The 17,412-nt window shown below is 43.5% G+C and overlaps 2 protein-coding genes across 2 annotated transcripts; one reads left to right on the top strand and one right to left on the bottom strand.

Moving 5' to 3' along the window:
* LOC8061844 lies at nt 6,789–9,736 on the top strand. Its single transcript, XM_002458254.2, has 3 exons — nt 6,789–7,480; nt 7,606–7,902; nt 8,223–9,736. Exons 1-3 carry the CDS (start codon nt 7,376–7,378, stop codon nt 9,435–9,437), a joined length of 1,617 nt encoding a protein of 538 aa, XP_002458299.1. The 5' UTR covers nt 6,789–7,375; the 3' UTR covers nt 9,438–9,736.
* LOC8067999 (non-canonical poly(A) RNA polymerase PAPD5) lies at nt 10,317–16,984 on the bottom strand. Its single transcript, XM_002456074.2, has 13 exons — nt 16,372–16,984; nt 15,349–15,461; nt 15,215–15,271; nt 14,054–14,149; nt 13,015–13,085; nt 12,881–12,923; nt 12,650–12,730; nt 12,495–12,554; nt 12,087–12,155; nt 11,805–11,902; nt 11,459–11,507; nt 11,331–11,375; nt 10,317–11,161 (listed from the first exon to the last, which is right to left on the bottom strand). Exons 1-13 carry the CDS (start codon nt 16,967–16,969, stop codon nt 10,667–10,669), a joined length of 1,875 nt encoding a protein of 624 aa, XP_002456119.2. The 5' UTR covers nt 16,970–16,984; the 3' UTR covers nt 10,317–10,666.

The following is a 17,412-nucleotide window of genomic DNA, read 5'->3' as shown; positions in this document are numbered from 1 at the left end:
TCAGAAAGAAAATAAGGGTATGAGCTTTTTGAAAGAAAAGATCCAGTCTGAGCAGAATTCCAAGTTCAGGATAGATGAAGCTGGAGTAGTTTGGTTCAAGGATCGGTTAGTAGTCCCAAAAGTTCCTGAACTCAGAAAACAAATTCTTGATGAAGCTCATACAACAAGATTTTTAATCCATCCAGGCAGTAATAAGATGTATCATGATCTAAAACAAAGATTCTGGTGGACTAAGATGAAGCTTGAAATTGCTAGTTATGTGGCTAGATGTGATACTTGTCAAAAGGTGAAAGCAGTTCATCTTAGGTCTGCTGGAGAATTGCAACCGTTGCCAATTCCATCTTGGAAATGGGATGACATTAGTATGGACTTCATAGTGGGTCTACCCAGAACATCGAGAGGGTTTGATTCCATATGGGTCATTGTTGATCGTCTGACCAAATCAGCTCATTTCATTCCAGTAAGAAAGGATTATCGAGCTTCTGAATATGCTAAGATATACTTTAACAGAATTGTGAGTCTACATGGTGTTCCAAAGACTATTGTATCTGATAGAGGGACACAATTTGTAAATGCTTTCTGGAAGCATCTGCATAAGTCCTTGGGTACCAAACTTCTGCATAGTACAGCTTATCATCCACAGACTGGGGGGCAGACTGAAAGAGTCAACCAGATCTTAGAAGATATGTTAAGGTCTTGTGTGCTCAGTTATTCAGAGAAGTGGCATGAATGTTTGCCTTTAGCAGAATTCTCTTATAATAATAGTTATCAAGAGAGCATTAAGATGGCACCATTTGAAGCTCTATATGGCAGAAGGTGCAGAACACCCTTGAATTGGTCAGAACCTGGAGAACATAGTCTCTTCGGGGTTGACTTAGTCAAAGAAACCGAAGAAAAAGTCAGGCTCATTCGAGAGAACATGAAGATAGCACAGTCCAGGCAAAAGAGTTATGCTGATAAGAGACGTCGATCTCTTACCTTTGAGGCTGGTGATTATGTATACCTCAAAGTGTCACCTATGAAAGGAGTAACTCGTTTTGGAGTAAAAGGAAAGTTGGCACCTCGATATATAGGTCCATATCAAATCCTTGAAAGATGTGGAAAGGTGGCATATCGTCTAGATTTACCACCACAGTTGTTATCAGTACACAATGTGTTCCATGTCTCTCAATTGAAGAAATGTCTTCGAGTGCCTGATCATATCATTCATGTTGAAGGAATTGAGTTAAAGCCTGATCTGACATATTCAGAGTATCCTATCAAGGTTCTGGATCAAAAAGATCGAGTCACTCGTAGAAGAACTATCAAATACTACAAGGTGCAATGGAATCAACATATTGAAGATGAAGCTACGTGGGAATCCGAAGAGTTTCTCTTAGAAAGTTTTCCTGAGTTCTTTTCTTCTGTCTTATCCTTGTAATCTATAGTATAATGATCTACCCCTGTTTTTGTAAAGGTTGGTTTTGGAAGTGCTTGACAAACTTCCTTTTCCATTAGTTAGACTTTAAGGTAAATCTCGGGACGAGATTTCTTTAAGGGGGAAAGAGCTGTAACACTCTCGTGTTAAGCGAACTAAAACATGACATGTCATCATGAGCATTGCATCGTAAATTCGTTAAGCACACACTAATGCATTAACTTAAAATAAGTTTAAATTGGATGAATGTGTTTAGGAAGTAAAGTGTGTTTATTTTATGTATGGATGTTTGTTTTGGAGTTTAAAAACCTTGGGTGAAAGTTTTTCCGAAAGGCTTAGGGGGGAAACCCTAGTTTTCAAAACCCTAGATTTGTCCCCTTTTGTGTAATTTAAAAACTAAGCAAAATTTGAAGTTGAGTTCAAAAGCAAAGTTGTAGATCTTGTCAAGATGTACAACTTTGGTGTTTTGAGTTTTTGAAGTTTCAGTACAAAATTCAAAGTAATTTTGAAAATACAGATTTCCGAAAAGTGTCCCCTTTTCAAACTTAAATCTCCAATTCAAAATCTGTTTGGAATTTTGAAAAGTGGTCAACATGAAAGTTGTAGAGCTTGAAAAGTTGAACAACTTTCACGTTGGGAGTTTTTCAAGTTGTTATGCAAAATCAAAAGTAATTTTGGAAACTCTGTTTTGCCCCAATTCAAAAATTTGGAATTGAGCTTGAATTTCAAAACTGTTGAGAAAATTTAGCTATTTTCCACCCAGAATTAGCTCTGGCCACCAAAAGATGTTTTGTAGCTCACAAAATTTTGCACAAGTTTATTTTTGGTGAAAATTTGGCTTCAGTTCATCTTTTGGTCGTTTTTTTGCAAAACCAGACAAAAAGGGGGGGATAAGCTTTGGCTCCTGTTCATGGCGGTGGACACCCGAGTCTGGATCGGTGAATGCCAGCGCATGGCCACCGTTTTACCTCGTCCACGCGCGTGTTCACGTCCGTGACGATGTGGAGCAGCTGCTGGCAACCAGAGGCGCGACGTGCCCTTCTCTTCTGCGAGCACCGACTGCTTTTCCGCCACCGGAGCACCGAGGAGCAGTACCCCGTCCCCATCCAAATTGGCCGTGCTCGATCCTCCTCGCATCAAATTGAGCCGTCCACGATGTTCGCCACCTCCTTGCGAATCCAGAACACCACCAAGCTCGCCCCATAACCCTCTCAATCGCCGGGACACCTCTATCCTCTCCAACTCCGACCGAGACCGCCGCCGTGAGTCTTTTTCCGTGGCCACGGTATTCTGCTCGGTATCATGCTTATCCGGCCGCTGTTTCAAGTTCTACTTGTGTTCTAGTAGCTCATGCGCTCTCTTTTTTGCTTTGGGCACGAACAGAATCGCCGGGACGAGCTCGCCGGAGCCGGAGCGCCCGCCCGATTGCACTGTCTCCGTCGCCAGCAACTTCAGCTGCTTCTCCCGCCGTGGTGAAGTGAGCATCGTGTTCCCTAAACCACCTTGAACCTCCCTACGCCTTTCGTTTGCTCTCTACCGGGCCCTAGTGGCCGGCCGACAGTCGGCCATGGCGACCGCCCGCTCCTATCGTGGCCGAGGTGGTAGCAGTGAGGTAGAGCGTCCGCGAATGGTACCTATGGAGTCGCGGAGTTGAGGCGGAGCCGATGCGCGCGCGCGCGGAGGCCGAGGACCTCGCTATCGGCCGCCGGAGTCGCGGCCGAGTCGCCGCGCGTGTAGGGGATAGAACTGACAGGTGAGGTCCACCTGTCAGCGACCTCGCTGAGAGAACGGGAGGCGCGCGCAGCGTCCGCGCGGGCCGAGTGGAGTGGGCCGGCCTGCGGGCCGATTTTTGTCCACTGTGCAGTAACGTTTTCTTTTTCTTTTTCTGCAGTTTTAGTTTTATATTTGAATTTGTGTAATAAATTTTGTGCTAATCCAAAAAATTATGAGAATTTTTGTATGGCTTCCTTAAAATGAGTAGAACACATGAAAAATATTAGATTCTATTTTCTGATAGTTTGCATGTATGTAAAAATTGCCTCTGTTTAATAATAAATAAATCTTCCATGATTTTTAATCAATTATGGGTATATCCAAAAATCATGAAATTTAATATGTGATTTTGTGTAACTGATATCTAGCTTCATGATTAATTTCAGCTCTGTTTGATAAAGTATGCTATGCTTCTTAATAAAGCTATTTAAATGCTTATAAAAGAAATAGAAATAATTAATCCCTTTAGGATTTGGGTGATATTTTAGATTGTTTGATAACCAGAGGTCACTTGGCATAACATGCTCCCTGGTTATGGTTTATTTCATATAAATGATCTTTGTTGTATGATAACTTCACAATCTTGTTTAATAAAGATGATAAAATTGGTTTAGTAATACTCTATGCTTTGATAGCTAGATTAATTTGTTTCTTTACCATGAAGGTAAAGTGTACTCGAGATAATCATATTTTGTTGTTATCATCCAAGAACATGTAACCTGTCTTTATCATGCCATGAGTATATCATAATCATGCATATGCACTTTTACGTATAGAGTACGCTCCGGAAGAATCTGATCCCCAGTGGGTTTCTTCCGAGTTTGTGGATCCTTCGAGTGTTGTTGAGTTGCCGAACGTCCCCTCCGACCAAGGCAAGCCCCGGACATTAAACCCTATCCTTGTATTTTCATAAAGTTATTTATATCACTTGAGTAATATGATGCATTAGGTGAATAGGAGTTGAGTGAATCCTATTTGCTGCATTACCTACCTTGATGATTTCCATATTAACCTTGATTCTTGTTTTATGAAAATACTTAGTATGCTTAGTCCTGCTTATTAGATAAGTTTTCAAATGAGAAAGTTTGAAGGGTTGTTGTGGAATACTTTTAAGGTCAATAATGTTCAACTTGAGACCGGTCGGTGGACTTGCTTTAAGAATGGAGTCTTAAAGTAGTGTCTCCAACTGTGTCGATTAAGGACCGTACCGTTGATTGGCCTGTTGTGATTGAGACCTTTGAGTACAGCCCACATGCGGCGGTAAGCCTTACCTATAGCTATTCCGATTCTTGAGAACGGCTAACCGCGTACTGGGAGTGGAAAGATGGCGAGAGTAGCGTGTACCCACCTTACGGATCTGAGATGACCGGGAAACATCTAGATTGGCTGTAGGATGGTGGTGTACTGTACTCTCGGGTGACGCTGGACCCGTTCTTGTATGGGAGGATCTATAGGAAAGGTTGACATATGCAAGATTAAGTTCTACATATGTCGTGTGGTACTGAATCCCCAGCTGGGTTTAATCGATTCGAATCGCCGTGTTTCCTCGGACATGGAGCCTCAATCCTCACACCATCATCGTAGTAATAAGTGAATCTTTGGTATAAGAAAGAGGTGTTTTGCTTATGAAAGTTGGATAATGATACTGGCTAGTTATAAGTGATAATCTTGAGTTAAAACTTGAAATTAGGCTTTACTCGTAGTAAGCTTTTATGCAAAAGAAATACTTGATCTTGTTAAAGCTTTACCTTGAATCCCCATAGCCTGCATAACTGAGTCTTCACCTCTTTTATAGTCGGTTAAGTCTTGTTGAGTACTTTTGTACTCAGGGTTTTATTAACCCATGTTGCAGGTGAATCTCTTGATTATCCTTTTGATGGTCATGGGTATTTTACTCTTGTGGAGGAGAGTGATGATGATGAACCTGATGTGTGACCTTGGGCAAGTAAAAACTTGTTGTGTGATCTATGGTTTATGTAATATAAAGTTCCGAAGCTTTTATGTATTAAATACTTATGGTTTGTAAACTTTGAACTTAAGTTTCAATCTATGTTATGTAACCTTTCCGCTTTTACTCTGATTTCTCTTATCTATGAAATGTTGTAATACTGTGATGCTTGATGAGGGAATTCCTGAAAAGAAAGTTACGTGGATGATTCGGGTTTCCCGAGGACACCCGACAGACTTCTTGAGTCATTTGGAACTCGTGCACGTCGATCAGAAGTCTTTGGGACAATGATGTGTGCATGTGGGCCACTTAATTCAGGAGGTTCTGCCACACACAGTTTGCCCTATAAATCACGAGACGAATCTTTTAAGCCTAGTTACTCCATGATTGGACAATGTTTGTCAAATAAAAACGAAATTACTATAGTATTAAAATCCAAAAACTTTCTAGATCTAAACAAGGCCTAGCTGCAAGCAACAGTGCTAATGCTTTGACCTCTGTGGGTTGGAAACATGGGCGGATACACTGGGTATTCCTGGTATTTCCAGGAATATCCAACTTTTTTATGCACTAAGTATATATAGGTATATTTATATATATGTATAGCAAATATATTAGCATTTCTATATTTAGAAAATAAAATTTCTCTCTCATTCTTTTTAATCTATCCTTGTATTTATTTTTCCACACAGATTCTATGTTAGCTCGATTACTGAAATTATTTTTTTTTGTTTCTGCAAATGAGAACCTAATTATTTATCTTCAAACCACATACATATTGACTCATGCCACCAAATATTAGTACAAATCATATCTTGTTTCTAAACTCTTTTTCAAGATAAATCGAAATATGCACATAGCAACATGTATAATAAAAGTATTTTTTTCATGTGAGTGAACGAGGCATGAGTGAGAGACAATTCCATAATCCTCATTCCTAAATCTCTAACCTTACCCGACAAGGCATGACGTGGTGGCGGCACTACTGGTTCCCAGTGTCCTAAGCTCCTGGCAGCGCGGGACATGTAGCGCGGGCGCGGCCTCTATCTCTATGCTATGCCTACATGGCGACTGACGAGGGCCCACATCAGTTAGGTTAGAGGCAACAGCTAAGTGACGACTCACCAAACAGTAGCAAGGAATACCAAGACTCAAATCCTGGCTCCACCACTGGAAATATGTTGAATGGCCACCTGAAAAAATATTCCACTGCAAAGACTATGTGATGGAGAAGTGAGGTGAAGATTATTCTAATGCATGTTTAGGTAGTATACTAGTATTTGGCCCTTGTTGCACACAATAAAAAGGCGTCAAAAAAAAACTAAATTTTGACAAATATAGATAAAAAATAACTAATTATATAATTTACTTGTAATTTATAAAAACTAAATTTTGACAAATAATTCGATTTGACAATAAATTTTTTTAAAAAAACTAAATTTTGAGGTGAACTAGATAAACAAGGCCTAACCCTCCTTATAAATCGCGCACATGGCACACGAGGCGGGAGAGCGACGGAGCACCCCGAAGCTCCAACAAAACGTCGTCGGAAACCGATCACATCTCGCCCAGGCCCAGGTGATCCCCAATCCACACCAGAGCGGCAGGAGCAGCAGAGCACGGGCACAGCACCCCCATTCCCATTCCCGGCCATCACTAGGCCCTATCCACCGCCACCGCCCACCAGATTTCGCCAGATCTCCAGCCCCACCCGGCCACCCCCACATGTGGACGGACTCCGCCGAGTTCTGAAGCGAAGAGCTTGTGCCAGCATATCCCATCCGTCTCGCTCTCCGAGGTCCACCACGCTTGTTCTCCGCTTCCCCACCCCCATTTTTATCCCACTTGCTCGGCGCTGCCCCCATTTTTATTCCTCCCCGCGCCTCGAACTCCACAGGCCGCAGCCCCACCACCGTCTCGCCGATATTAGCTCCGGCTCCGCTTTGCTTGCCTCCTCAGTTTTCACCTTTTTTTTTCCCTCTCCCTCTCTCAGGTTCCAGTGTACGGACTCTGTTCATTTGGCTGTTTTTACATCGGGCGCTCTGCTTTTTGAGATTTTTTTTCGTGCCTGCAACAGCAACGAGTGCATACTCTACTCCTCCTTCCTTCCTCCCTCTCTTTCCCCGCCCCTTCCTTTCCTCCTCCCGCTTCGGATTCCCAACCCCAGCAGCTCAGGCTCCCGCTCCCGCTCCCCTCACAGCACCAGCAGCCCAAAACCCTAGCCACACCGCCCACGCATGGCCTCCCCCGCGCGCCCCGCCGCCGCCTCCGTCTCCGTCTCCGGCGCCTTCGGCCTGCCCCCGGACGCGCGCTGCTCCTACGACCAGCCCCGCCGCCGCGAGGTGCCCGCACTCTGCCTCTGCCTCTGCTCTCGTCGCCATCTCTTGATTTCGAATTTTCTCTTCCCTTCCCTCGGCGCCTGCCTGACGGACCCCGACTCCGCCGCTGCGCCGGGCACGGCTTGCAGGACGAGAGGCTGGTGCGGACGTTCGTGGCCGCCGCCTACGGGCAGCCGCAGCCGCAGCAGCAGCAGGACGGCGGCTTCTACCCCAAGGACGCCGTGATGGCGGCCGTGGAGGAGTGCATGCGGAAGCAGGCCGACGCGCTGCTGCACTCGCTCGACGGCATCGGGGGCAGGCTCTCGCAGCTCGAGCTCTACTGCTACAAGCTCGAGAGGTCCATCGGGGAGCTGCGCAGCGACGTCATGGACTACCACGGCGACAGCACCGCCAACTTCAGATGCATCGACAAGAACCTCAGACAGGTAAGCCGCCTCCGTGCCTGCCTTCTCCGTGGACCCTGCATCCTCGATTGGATCCCTCCCGGCGCACCAGTTAGTTTGCTTCTTCTCGAGTAGTGATGCCGCCGAGTGATGGCAGACAATGACAGTGCGATTTGGATTTCTCACTTAGTATTATACTTGGTGTACGATGCTTCATTAGACTTAACTGATTGTTTATTTCCCTGGAAGCTAGCACATTCAGTGGAGTCAACTTACGGTTCCCGGAGATGAGATTTGTATCACTTGGGTCTGAGACTAACACTTAGCATCTTTGATAACCAGATCTACATTTTGGTTGCCAGGTCCACAAATCCTTGCAGGTTCTTCAGGATAGGCAGGACTTAGCTGAAACTCCAAGAGAACTCAGCAAGCTTCAAATAGCACATGAGGCGGCCTCTCAGAAGGGTGAGGCCACCGGTTTTTCTGTGCTCACGCCAAGGGAAAATGACCACAGCACACAGGCTCCAAAACACGAGGTCACCCTTTTGCCGCTTCACCAAGTTAACGGGATGCAGTCCCCTGCCGTGCAGGTCCAAACCAGCAACGGGTTTGTTTTGCAACACCTAGTGCCTGTCACTTTGGGAACGCAGCATGATCAGCAGCAGTTGAACCAGGCTCCTGTGTACTATGTGCAAAGCCCGGATCATGTGAAATCCACTGAGAGCAAGGCGCTGGAACCTTTGGTTCAAGTTGTGCAGCCACTTGTCCACAACCCTGAAGCCATGGTTCAAGTTGAGCTACCTCAGAAATCTAGTCAAGCGACTGAATTGTACCCTCAGCCTCAGAATCACAGACTACATATGCCTACCCAGCAGGTTGATTCGCATACATGGCATCCCCAACAGCCCATGGTGCAACAGCAGCAATACATTATTCAACAAGTTTCACGACACATGGCTCAACAACAGTCCTCATCTCCTCAGTCTCAGAGTGCTCAAGCCACACCCTTGTTTCCTCCATTCAGTTCCCCGAAGCCTGCAAGTTCTAACACTGAACCAATTACAAGAAGTATGGCTGGGCAGACTCCATACTCTTCATCGCAGCAGCAGCAGCAGCATGAAGTTGCCCATTCATTTTATGGCCAAGGCAATACAATATTGCTTCCCGTAGCAGATCATAATGCTCAGCATCAGCAACCACAATCAGTGCAGCTACACAGCCAGGGCCCCTGTCCACCTCAACCAAGCAAGCCCAGTCACTGCAGTGTTGCATCCTATGCTGTTCAAGGAAATGGCCAGACCTACAGCTCCACATACAAGAACCCTTCTAACTGCCCTGCAACTGTTGTAGCTCTTCTGCCTCAGCCTCCAGCTACTGCTTCTATGGCGTATCATCCCTTGGGACCACAGGTCGTGCACAACCATCCATTTGGAAATTTGGTTGAAACAGCTAGTGTTGTAGGGTATCCACGGGATCAAGTTGAGATACTCCCAGTGGTTACTGCAGCCCAACCTGTAATGGTTGATAAGCTTAATGCTGGCAGCAATGTAACATCCCCTCGTGAGTGGTCAGCATAGTGGACAATGTGCGATGGTAGACGGTACATTTCACTGCTTCCACAACTTACTAGTATACATATATTGCAGTTGGAAGCACATCAGGTCTATTTTATCTGGCTCCTTTTTTTCCCATCAGCCAGCAGATTAGAACAGATCCTTCTACCTTTTTCAGCTGAAGGTCAATCTGAAATAAGAAAAGTAGGTTAGCTGAGTGATCACTGTTGGCATATGTCCTCACTTTTAATGGACATATCTCCTTGTAACCGAACTTATATGCATTTCTTATATGAATATGAATATATGACGGGTTTACATCAGCTTGTCAGATGTTTGCTACGTAGGTAACATTAGCAGATGCTGCTTTCTCACAGAATCTGTCGCGCTTGATCAAGTTGGTTGTGTATGGCATGTAGACATACTTGAAAGTTTTATTGATGCATTTCATCTCATCTATTTTAGTTTAGCTTGCTCTACTGAACACAAGTGCTGCGGTTACTCAGAAACGATGCTCGCAGATTTGCAGAACGCACGAGCTATAGTAATTCAGAAATAGTAATGCTGAAAACTGTGTTTACAATTATTTATGACATAGCTACAAGTCTCAGTTGTCACTGCAATAGAAATTGAGAATGCTTCTGAAGCTTGGGGTCGTTGGAACTACCGATCTGCGATTTCCATGCATTACGGAGTAGAATGTCCAATTTCTTTTCAAATCATCTGCACCAGTTCTTACTTTCCCCTATCCCAAAATAGTAAATATAACAGCTGCAGATCTCCTATCCCTATATATTCTTTAAGAGATCTCCTAAATCCACCACCTTTTCCCTAAAGAGGAGATCTCTCCCTTTCCTAAATCAGATTGAGGTTTTAGCAATCTACTGGAGCAAAGGTCACTCATATCCTAAAGCTACATATTATTCAGTGATTAAGGCAATCAGCCCATCAATCAAATATGTCAAACATACAGAACTCATCGTCACCAATGATGCCATTACAAAAGAATACAAGCTAGTCGCCAAAATTGCTGCAGCATAAATAAAATAACCGAATCTTCATTTAATCTAGTTTGATCTCTGGTACATAAAATGTATATAGCAACTAAACAGACAAACAAGCAAATCATACAATGTGGCTTCTGGAGCTGCTGATAACTTTCGTCATTCACATTGCATGCCATAATGTGCCATGATACTCTTCTCAATGTCAAATTGAGCTGGACCTTGTGACCATACTATAAACGCTGTTAGTTACCACTTACTAACATGTGTGTACTTTGGGTGTGTATTCGTGAATCTGTCATACTCCTTTGGTCCTTTCCTCCGTTTGCTGCTTCCCGCTTCCCGCTTGGATGATCTGTCCTCTCTGAACCCATTTGCAACATCACTACTGCCTGAGGCACCAGCCTTCGACTTCTTTCGCGATTTCTGTTTTGATTTTGAGGACTTCCGTTTTTTAGATGGTGATGAACTAGTGTCCTCGGATGTGGATTGAATATTTCTGGGCAATGGTTCATCCAAATCTATCACATGCCAATTATATGCTGCATCATTTTCACTGTCAAACTGTTGAGTGATCGGTTCCCAGGGTTCCGCTAACATATCTTCATTGTTCCAGCCTTTCCGGTCAAGGAGAACTGAATCTGGTCTGACAATGGTACCCAGAATGCTCCTATTATGTCCCAAGCTTGTAAGCAAGTTCGCATCAGTTAACATAGAGTACGCCTTGGAAAATGCTGATTTCACCTGAAAAAAATGGGATTTATTCAAGGCTTTCTTATGTCAAAAGATTACAGAGTAATAGTATCATAGCAAACGGCAAAATGAGTTAAAGCATCAAACAGTTCCAGTATCACATCCATAGCATCAGCAACATGCACTGCAAAAGCATGAGTAAAAAATCTAGAGTAATTACCTTAAAGTAGTTAAAGGAATTCTTTCCGATATCATTTTCTGGTACCTGGACATCATGAGTTGAATGAGTTAATCCATTGCAACTCAAGATCCTCAAGTTAGGTGAAAAAGAATGGACAGGTATTTTACCATGGGATCCTGAATCGCCAATAGATGTGGCCGATCATGATTCATAAAGCTACAAAAGCATAATAAAAGAAGAATCAGAGAAGCGCAGAAATAAACTAGTATAAAAAGGTTAGACCTGGAGAAACTAAACAATTTCGCCCTACCACCTGACAAGTTTTCCAATTATTAAAGGAATTAAGGAAATCACATATCAGTGTCTATTGCTAGTCTACAAAGAGGAACAGAATATTTTTAAACAATGAACAAACTAAATGAAAGCAAGATATGTTCCCAGCTCAACAAAATTTGCAAGTCAATGATCAGTGAAGTATCTGGCATAAGTTCATCTATTAAATCATCAACTTACTCTTTATCACTCTTCAAGAAAAAGGTCCTTGAAGAATTGCAAGATATTCCAACGTCCCAATGGTTCAACTTGCGTCCATAAAAATCAAAGAACCTGACCTGCCATAAAAGAGCAGGAAAATATAAAGGGGTGTCCATTGACTTTTCTTCACTGTCACAAAGGGAAATCTCAAGGGAGAATGAAACAAGAATTTCAAGGTAGGAAAATAAAGCTCACACTTTGCAGTGAGCCAATATGAAAATATTCTGAGACTGGAACAATAATAACAAAAGTATCACTTACCAAAAGAATTCCCAAATTGTGCTCCTTGGACTGATGATAACCAAGAATATCTTTTCCTCCCCAGACCAACTAAGAACAAAAAACACAGTAGTAAATGATTCATTAGAAAGAAAGAATTTTCAGGCCCACAAATAATGCAACTTCAGACAAGCAAAAAAATAACACAATCAGTGAAGTACAATGCAGCTGAAATAGTTGTGTTACAAGTGTTTAGAGCTAAATAATTCAGTTCTATTAATTGAACTTCAACATTTTTTAGGAGAACTTAAACCTAACAAAACATCATCTTTGCTTTCAACCATTTATAGGATTATAGGTTTATACAAGTTTCAAATATCAGCTCAAAATCCTACTTGATAGATCATAAGGAAAAGGCTTTCCAGATCAAAAAGTGAAATCTCATTTCACCTGTAGATGTGTGATCAACATCGTCAGAAGAGCATATGATCCAATTCCACCGGTATAGACCTACCAAGAAAAAGTGTAATGGTTAGAAATCTGGAATGACACAACCAACTTTTAATTAAAGAAGCAACAAGTCACTGACTTTTGTTCAATTGTACCTCGTTGAGCTCTCTCTGATGCAGAAAAACTTTCAGAATCATACATAAAGGTCTTAAAGCAGGCAACTTCTTCACAGCATCCTACAGTACAAAATGGAAAAGATCATTGTGGTAGTCCAAAACAATCAGGTAAGCCAAAGTACATGTTGAATATCTGCCACAGATTAGCTTCAAACAGAGTACATGCTGCCTCTGTTACTGTAGTAGTTAGTTGTCCAGTTGAACAAGTACCTTGATGAAGTCTGCTGCCTGCGGCCCACCATCCATATCAAAGCTGGAACAGAAAAGGAAGATTATTAACAGAGAACTGGGACAACAGAAAAAGAAGTTGAGTATTGGTCTGAGCAATGAAAACAAAACTGCACCTGATGTCAAAAGCTATTCCACTCTTTCTTTCCACAAACTTCACAATTGGCACACGTGCCTTTGCTATTACCTGCCGCAAAAGAAAAACAGTAATCCATTGACAAAATAAGCAACTCAGTAACTAATAGTTGACAAAGTGGCAATGTCAGATGATGACATTTGGTCACTTGCCGGTGGCGGAAGACAGATTAGATTTGAGGTATCACGGGGTTAGTTCGTGTTGTGGAATTGGCAGTTTGGCGCGTCATCTAGGGCTACCAGTTCAGCCTTCAGGAGTGGGGATGGTAGGCAGATAGGCAAAATGCTTGGTCAATGGCAGAGAGAGAGAGAGAGAGAGAGAGCAGCACTCAAGTTCCAAGACTTGCGAAACTGGACTGAAATGTGAGAGGGATTAGGTGGGCCACGCTAATAGTGGCAAGAAGTTCAATGCCCCGATTCACTGATTCATGCCTGGCCTCTCTTGCTCTTGCAGTGCTAATTACTCATGTCTACCAAATTAGGCACAGCAGCAGCTACTTGCTGCTGCAACTTACAAAACTTTCCTCTATCTCTAGCTTGTTTGTTTGCTTCACACTTCTCAAGTGCCTGTGCTGGTCACCTGATCTTGCCTGTGCTGCTCGTGCGACATGTTCGGCAGGCAGCTCAATGACACCACAGGCTCCACACTTTTCACCCTCCTCATCTTTCTAAACCCCGGCATCGCTATCTTCTTTCCCGTGTGTTTCTCTGCTCATATTGGAGGACGGCAACCGGCAGGTCGGCAGCCATGGGGCCAGGACCAGCAATTCACAAAAAAAGGCAAGGGATATCATGGCAAAATTAAGGTATGAAAGCCCTCTGCCATGTTCCCTACCAAGGTAACCAACCAGTTATCATCCCACGTGGTTAATTCAATTGGGTAACAGATTGTGTTGTTTCTTTGATGGGAAAAAACAGTATTTTGTCCTGTAGAAAATCTTGTTATGAGTATTTTATGAACAAGAAGAAACTCACGGAGATTCTTGCACAACATTTAAAAAAAAATGGTGAGAACTGGACCTGTATTTTTTTAGCAACACCTTTCTGAGACAATGCTTTTGCGAGAGCATATAGACCAACTTGAGGAGTCTTAACTCTGGACTCGAATACTACAACCTGCAACAACAAGCCTAATATGAACTTAAGCAGATGAAGGAGATAGGCATTTCATAAAAAGAAGGTGCATGACCCTGTGTGTCCAGGTGAAACATGGGAAGTGCTAGTTTACAACAAGCTTAGGTGATGTACCCTAGAAACTCTTTATCAATTACTCCATCCATGCCACTATGTTTGTCCATAGCACACCGGCGCACTAACCCAGTATGTGTTTCAAGAGAATTCAGTGTGAAATGACTGTCCATGCCCATGTTAAATAACATCACGCAACCATTTCTCATTTTCCAAAGCACTTGATTGAGGGTAGAGAATGAAAACATTGTAATAACTACACTCTCTCTATGGACAACCATTGTGAGACATTCTCTCGAGGTTATGGACAAACATAGTGGCACGGAGGGAGCGCTACAAAGAACAAACAAAGTAGGTCTGTCGATATCAAATTAGCTAGTGCAAATACAAGGAATTTCTCTCCCTTGTACTAGGAGCAGGCTCTTGTCTCTCCTTAGTATTCTTTCTCTTCTTAATAATGAAATGGCACGCAGCTCTCCTGTGTCGTTCAAGAAAAAAAATACAAGGTGAAGATAGGTCCATACAAACATAGCATGTCCTTCTGACCTAACACATGATGATATTGTTAGCATGAACTGATGCATATACCACTTTTCACCCTCCCTATACGGCAGTTTGATGTTTTTTCTGCAATTGCAACAGCAGAAACATAGGATGGAAGTCCACCTTTACCTTTTTCTGTTGCTAAATACTCCCCTACTATTTATTCCATTATCTCAATCATATTGTTACTTACGGTAATAGCACTTTCTATTGCTTCAAATTTGACAGTGAATAGTTACGGCTATAATGACCTCAGCTAATGTGCCGCTAAACAAAATTAGAAGACAAAAACAAATCTCCAGCTCTCCCTTCTCCTTCATAGTAAGATAGAGACTAATACTGTCTAACAAAGTAAGCACTATGATCCAGCAATTAATACAACGCAATGGAACAGATAAAGTGAAGCACCAAGCTAGAAACATAGAAAGAGGAGGAAAGAAGAATGCTTACATCTATATCACTTGTTGGTAGATAGAGACCTGTCCTGAAAGATCCAAAAACTTCCACCTGCCACGCAAGAGTGGGAATCACCAAAATAGTTCACAGCTATTTGACACAAACTAGAGGGGGAAAGAGTGTGATGCCTTGCACTGTGGCCATATATGTTTGACAACATCAGAGACATCTTGCACAGCAGCTGTTCGTGAAGATTGCTCTTCAGTAGAAGGTGAGATAAAATCACAGAAGTCAAGAATCTCTGCAACAAATATACAATACCTTAGTACTCCAACAGTCAAATTATCCATCACAAAACCATATATGCATCAGCAAGTTCTTATTGATCTCAAGTTCTGCTAGTTCAAGTGCTAAAGATAAATGTGATTTGAATGTCTGGATCAACTGCATAAGTAGCTTTACTATTTCTTAAGTATAATATCAAACTGGTCCTTGAGACTGCTGGCTAGCAAACTCCAACTAACAATCAGCTCTATCGGAACCAAAAAAAAAGGTGTTTGGCATCATAGCACTCTCTACACAGTTTCTGCATCCAAATACATGAAGATCACTACAAGGAACTCCCTCCATTCCAAACTATACTTCACTTTAGATTTTTCCAAAGTCAAACTTCTCTAACTTCGACCAAATTTTTAGAAAAAACATATCTATAAGTTCAAATAAATGCACTATTAAGACATATTTCATAGAGAACTGAATGGAACTATTTTGGCATTCTAGCTGTATTTTTCTATAGACTTGCTCAAAAGTTAGAGAAGTCTGACTTATGACAAACCTAAAATGAACTATAATTTTAAACTGTAGTTAGAGTAGTTTTGTTCATCATTTGTATCTGTTTGATTTTTAACTGTCAAGAAGAATGTCATTGCAATCAAAAGCACCAAAAGCCTCATGCAGATTTCTAGACATTAGAACCTATGGTTTGCATTGGCCTCGAATACTTATATAATGCAAAACACCATAATTGCCAAGCCCAGATTATTCTGGTTTATTTACTCAACAAAATGTGATCTTTAATCTGTTATAACTGATCACTTCACTCCATCAGTAATTTAATGCCACAGCAGAGCAAAGTCTATTTAGTTGCGTGATAATTGAAGCACGGGAAGCTACCAAATCCGCTGCGCAATGCACCAAATTTAAACCCTCACCCTTGTGTAGCTGAAGCATGGGGCTCCTGAACCGCCTCCCTCCTCTGAACCACGCGCGCTCGGACCCCTGCGCCGGCTGGTCCTCCAAAGCACGGGAGCCAGAGGGCGTCGCCGCCGCAGCGGCGGGCGCCGGGGTCCGCGGGGACGCCGGCTCGGGCTCGGCCTCGGCCTCGACGGCGGAGACGTCGAGCGAGAAGAAGTCCGCGGCAGGGATGTCCGCGAGCGCATCCCCAGCCGCTGTTATCTCGTTGCGGAAGACGGCGTAGGTCGCGGTCGCGTCATCCTCGTCCTGCCCCGCGGCAGCCGAGCGGGGCGCGGCGGCGTCATCGAGGGCCTCCTCCTCCGGCGAGAAGGCGAAGTGCAGCGCCGGGAGGGCGTCGTAGACGTAGTTCGTGGCGGGGGGGACGGACGCCTCGGCCTCCTCCTCCATCTCCGTGGCGGCGGCTGGGGCTGCTGGTGCTGTGGCGGCTGCTCTCGTCCGCGGCGCGGCGTAGAAAACGGCTCGTCTGCCCTTGCCCCCCCTCCTTCGCTTTCGCCGCGTTGGCGGTGGCGGCCAAGGCCACCCCCACGCGTTCGTCGCTTCCTCCTGCAGAGCCATGGATTGGGCTTCTGAGGCGGGCGCTGGAGTGGAGCAGGCCGGCCGCGCAAGTTTGCTGCCGGGGAATTCGGCCGTGGCCAGGCCTATAGAAGGAGTGAAGTCGTAGGTCTGCAGGATTCATCCGCGGCCCACGAAACGTACCGAGAGCGGACTTCTTCCCTTTTTTTCCATTTTTATTTACTTCTCCTGTTTTTTTTCTTTTGATTTTGAGAGGGAATCACGTTTTCTCCGAAATAAATTAATTTGAGTAGTCATGAAGTTCGTCATTTTGATTTGATTTGATTTTTTTAGTTAAAAAGTAATAGAGCCATCTTGTAATTCACCCTATATATCTCGATCGATTGACCTCATCATAGATGCAATGGACCATGATGATCCATGAAAACATCATCAAGTGGGACCGAGAGTGTAATAGCTCCCACGGAGAGACCCAATCACCCAAC

Source organism: Sorghum bicolor, chromosome 3 (assembly GCF_000003195.3).
Source record: "Sorghum bicolor cultivar BTx623 chromosome 3, Sorghum_bicolor_NCBIv3, whole genome shotgun sequence".
Classification (NCBI taxonomy): Eukaryota; Viridiplantae; Streptophyta; class Magnoliopsida; order Poales; family Poaceae; genus Sorghum; species Sorghum bicolor.
This window is presented reverse-complemented; position numbering and strand designations above follow the sequence as displayed.

Coding starts and splice junctions, on each gene's coding strand:
- LOC8061844 (XM_002458254.2), top strand. CDS start 7,376: ATGGCCTCCCCCGCGCGCCCCGCCGCCGCCTCCGTCTCCGTCTCCGGC. Junction 7,481..7,605: donor ACCAGCCCCGCCGCCGCGAG/GTGCCCGCACTC, acceptor CACGGCTTGCAG/GACGAGAGGCTGGTGCGGAC. Junction 7,903..8,222: donor TCGACAAGAACCTCAGACAG/GTAAGCCGCCTC, acceptor TTTGGTTGCCAG/GTCCACAAATCCTTGCAGGT.
- LOC8067999 (XM_002456074.2), bottom strand. CDS start 16,969: ATGGCTCTGCAGGAGGAAGCGACGAACGCGTGGGGGTGGCCTTGGCCG. Junction 14,150..15,214: donor TACCAACAAGTGATATAGAT/GTAAGCATTCTT, acceptor TTGTTGTTGCAG/GTTGTAGTATTCGAGTCCAG. Junction 12,731..12,880: donor AGGCAGCAGACTTCATCAAG/GTACTTGTTCAA, acceptor TTTGTACTGTAG/GATGCTGTGAAGAAGTTGCC.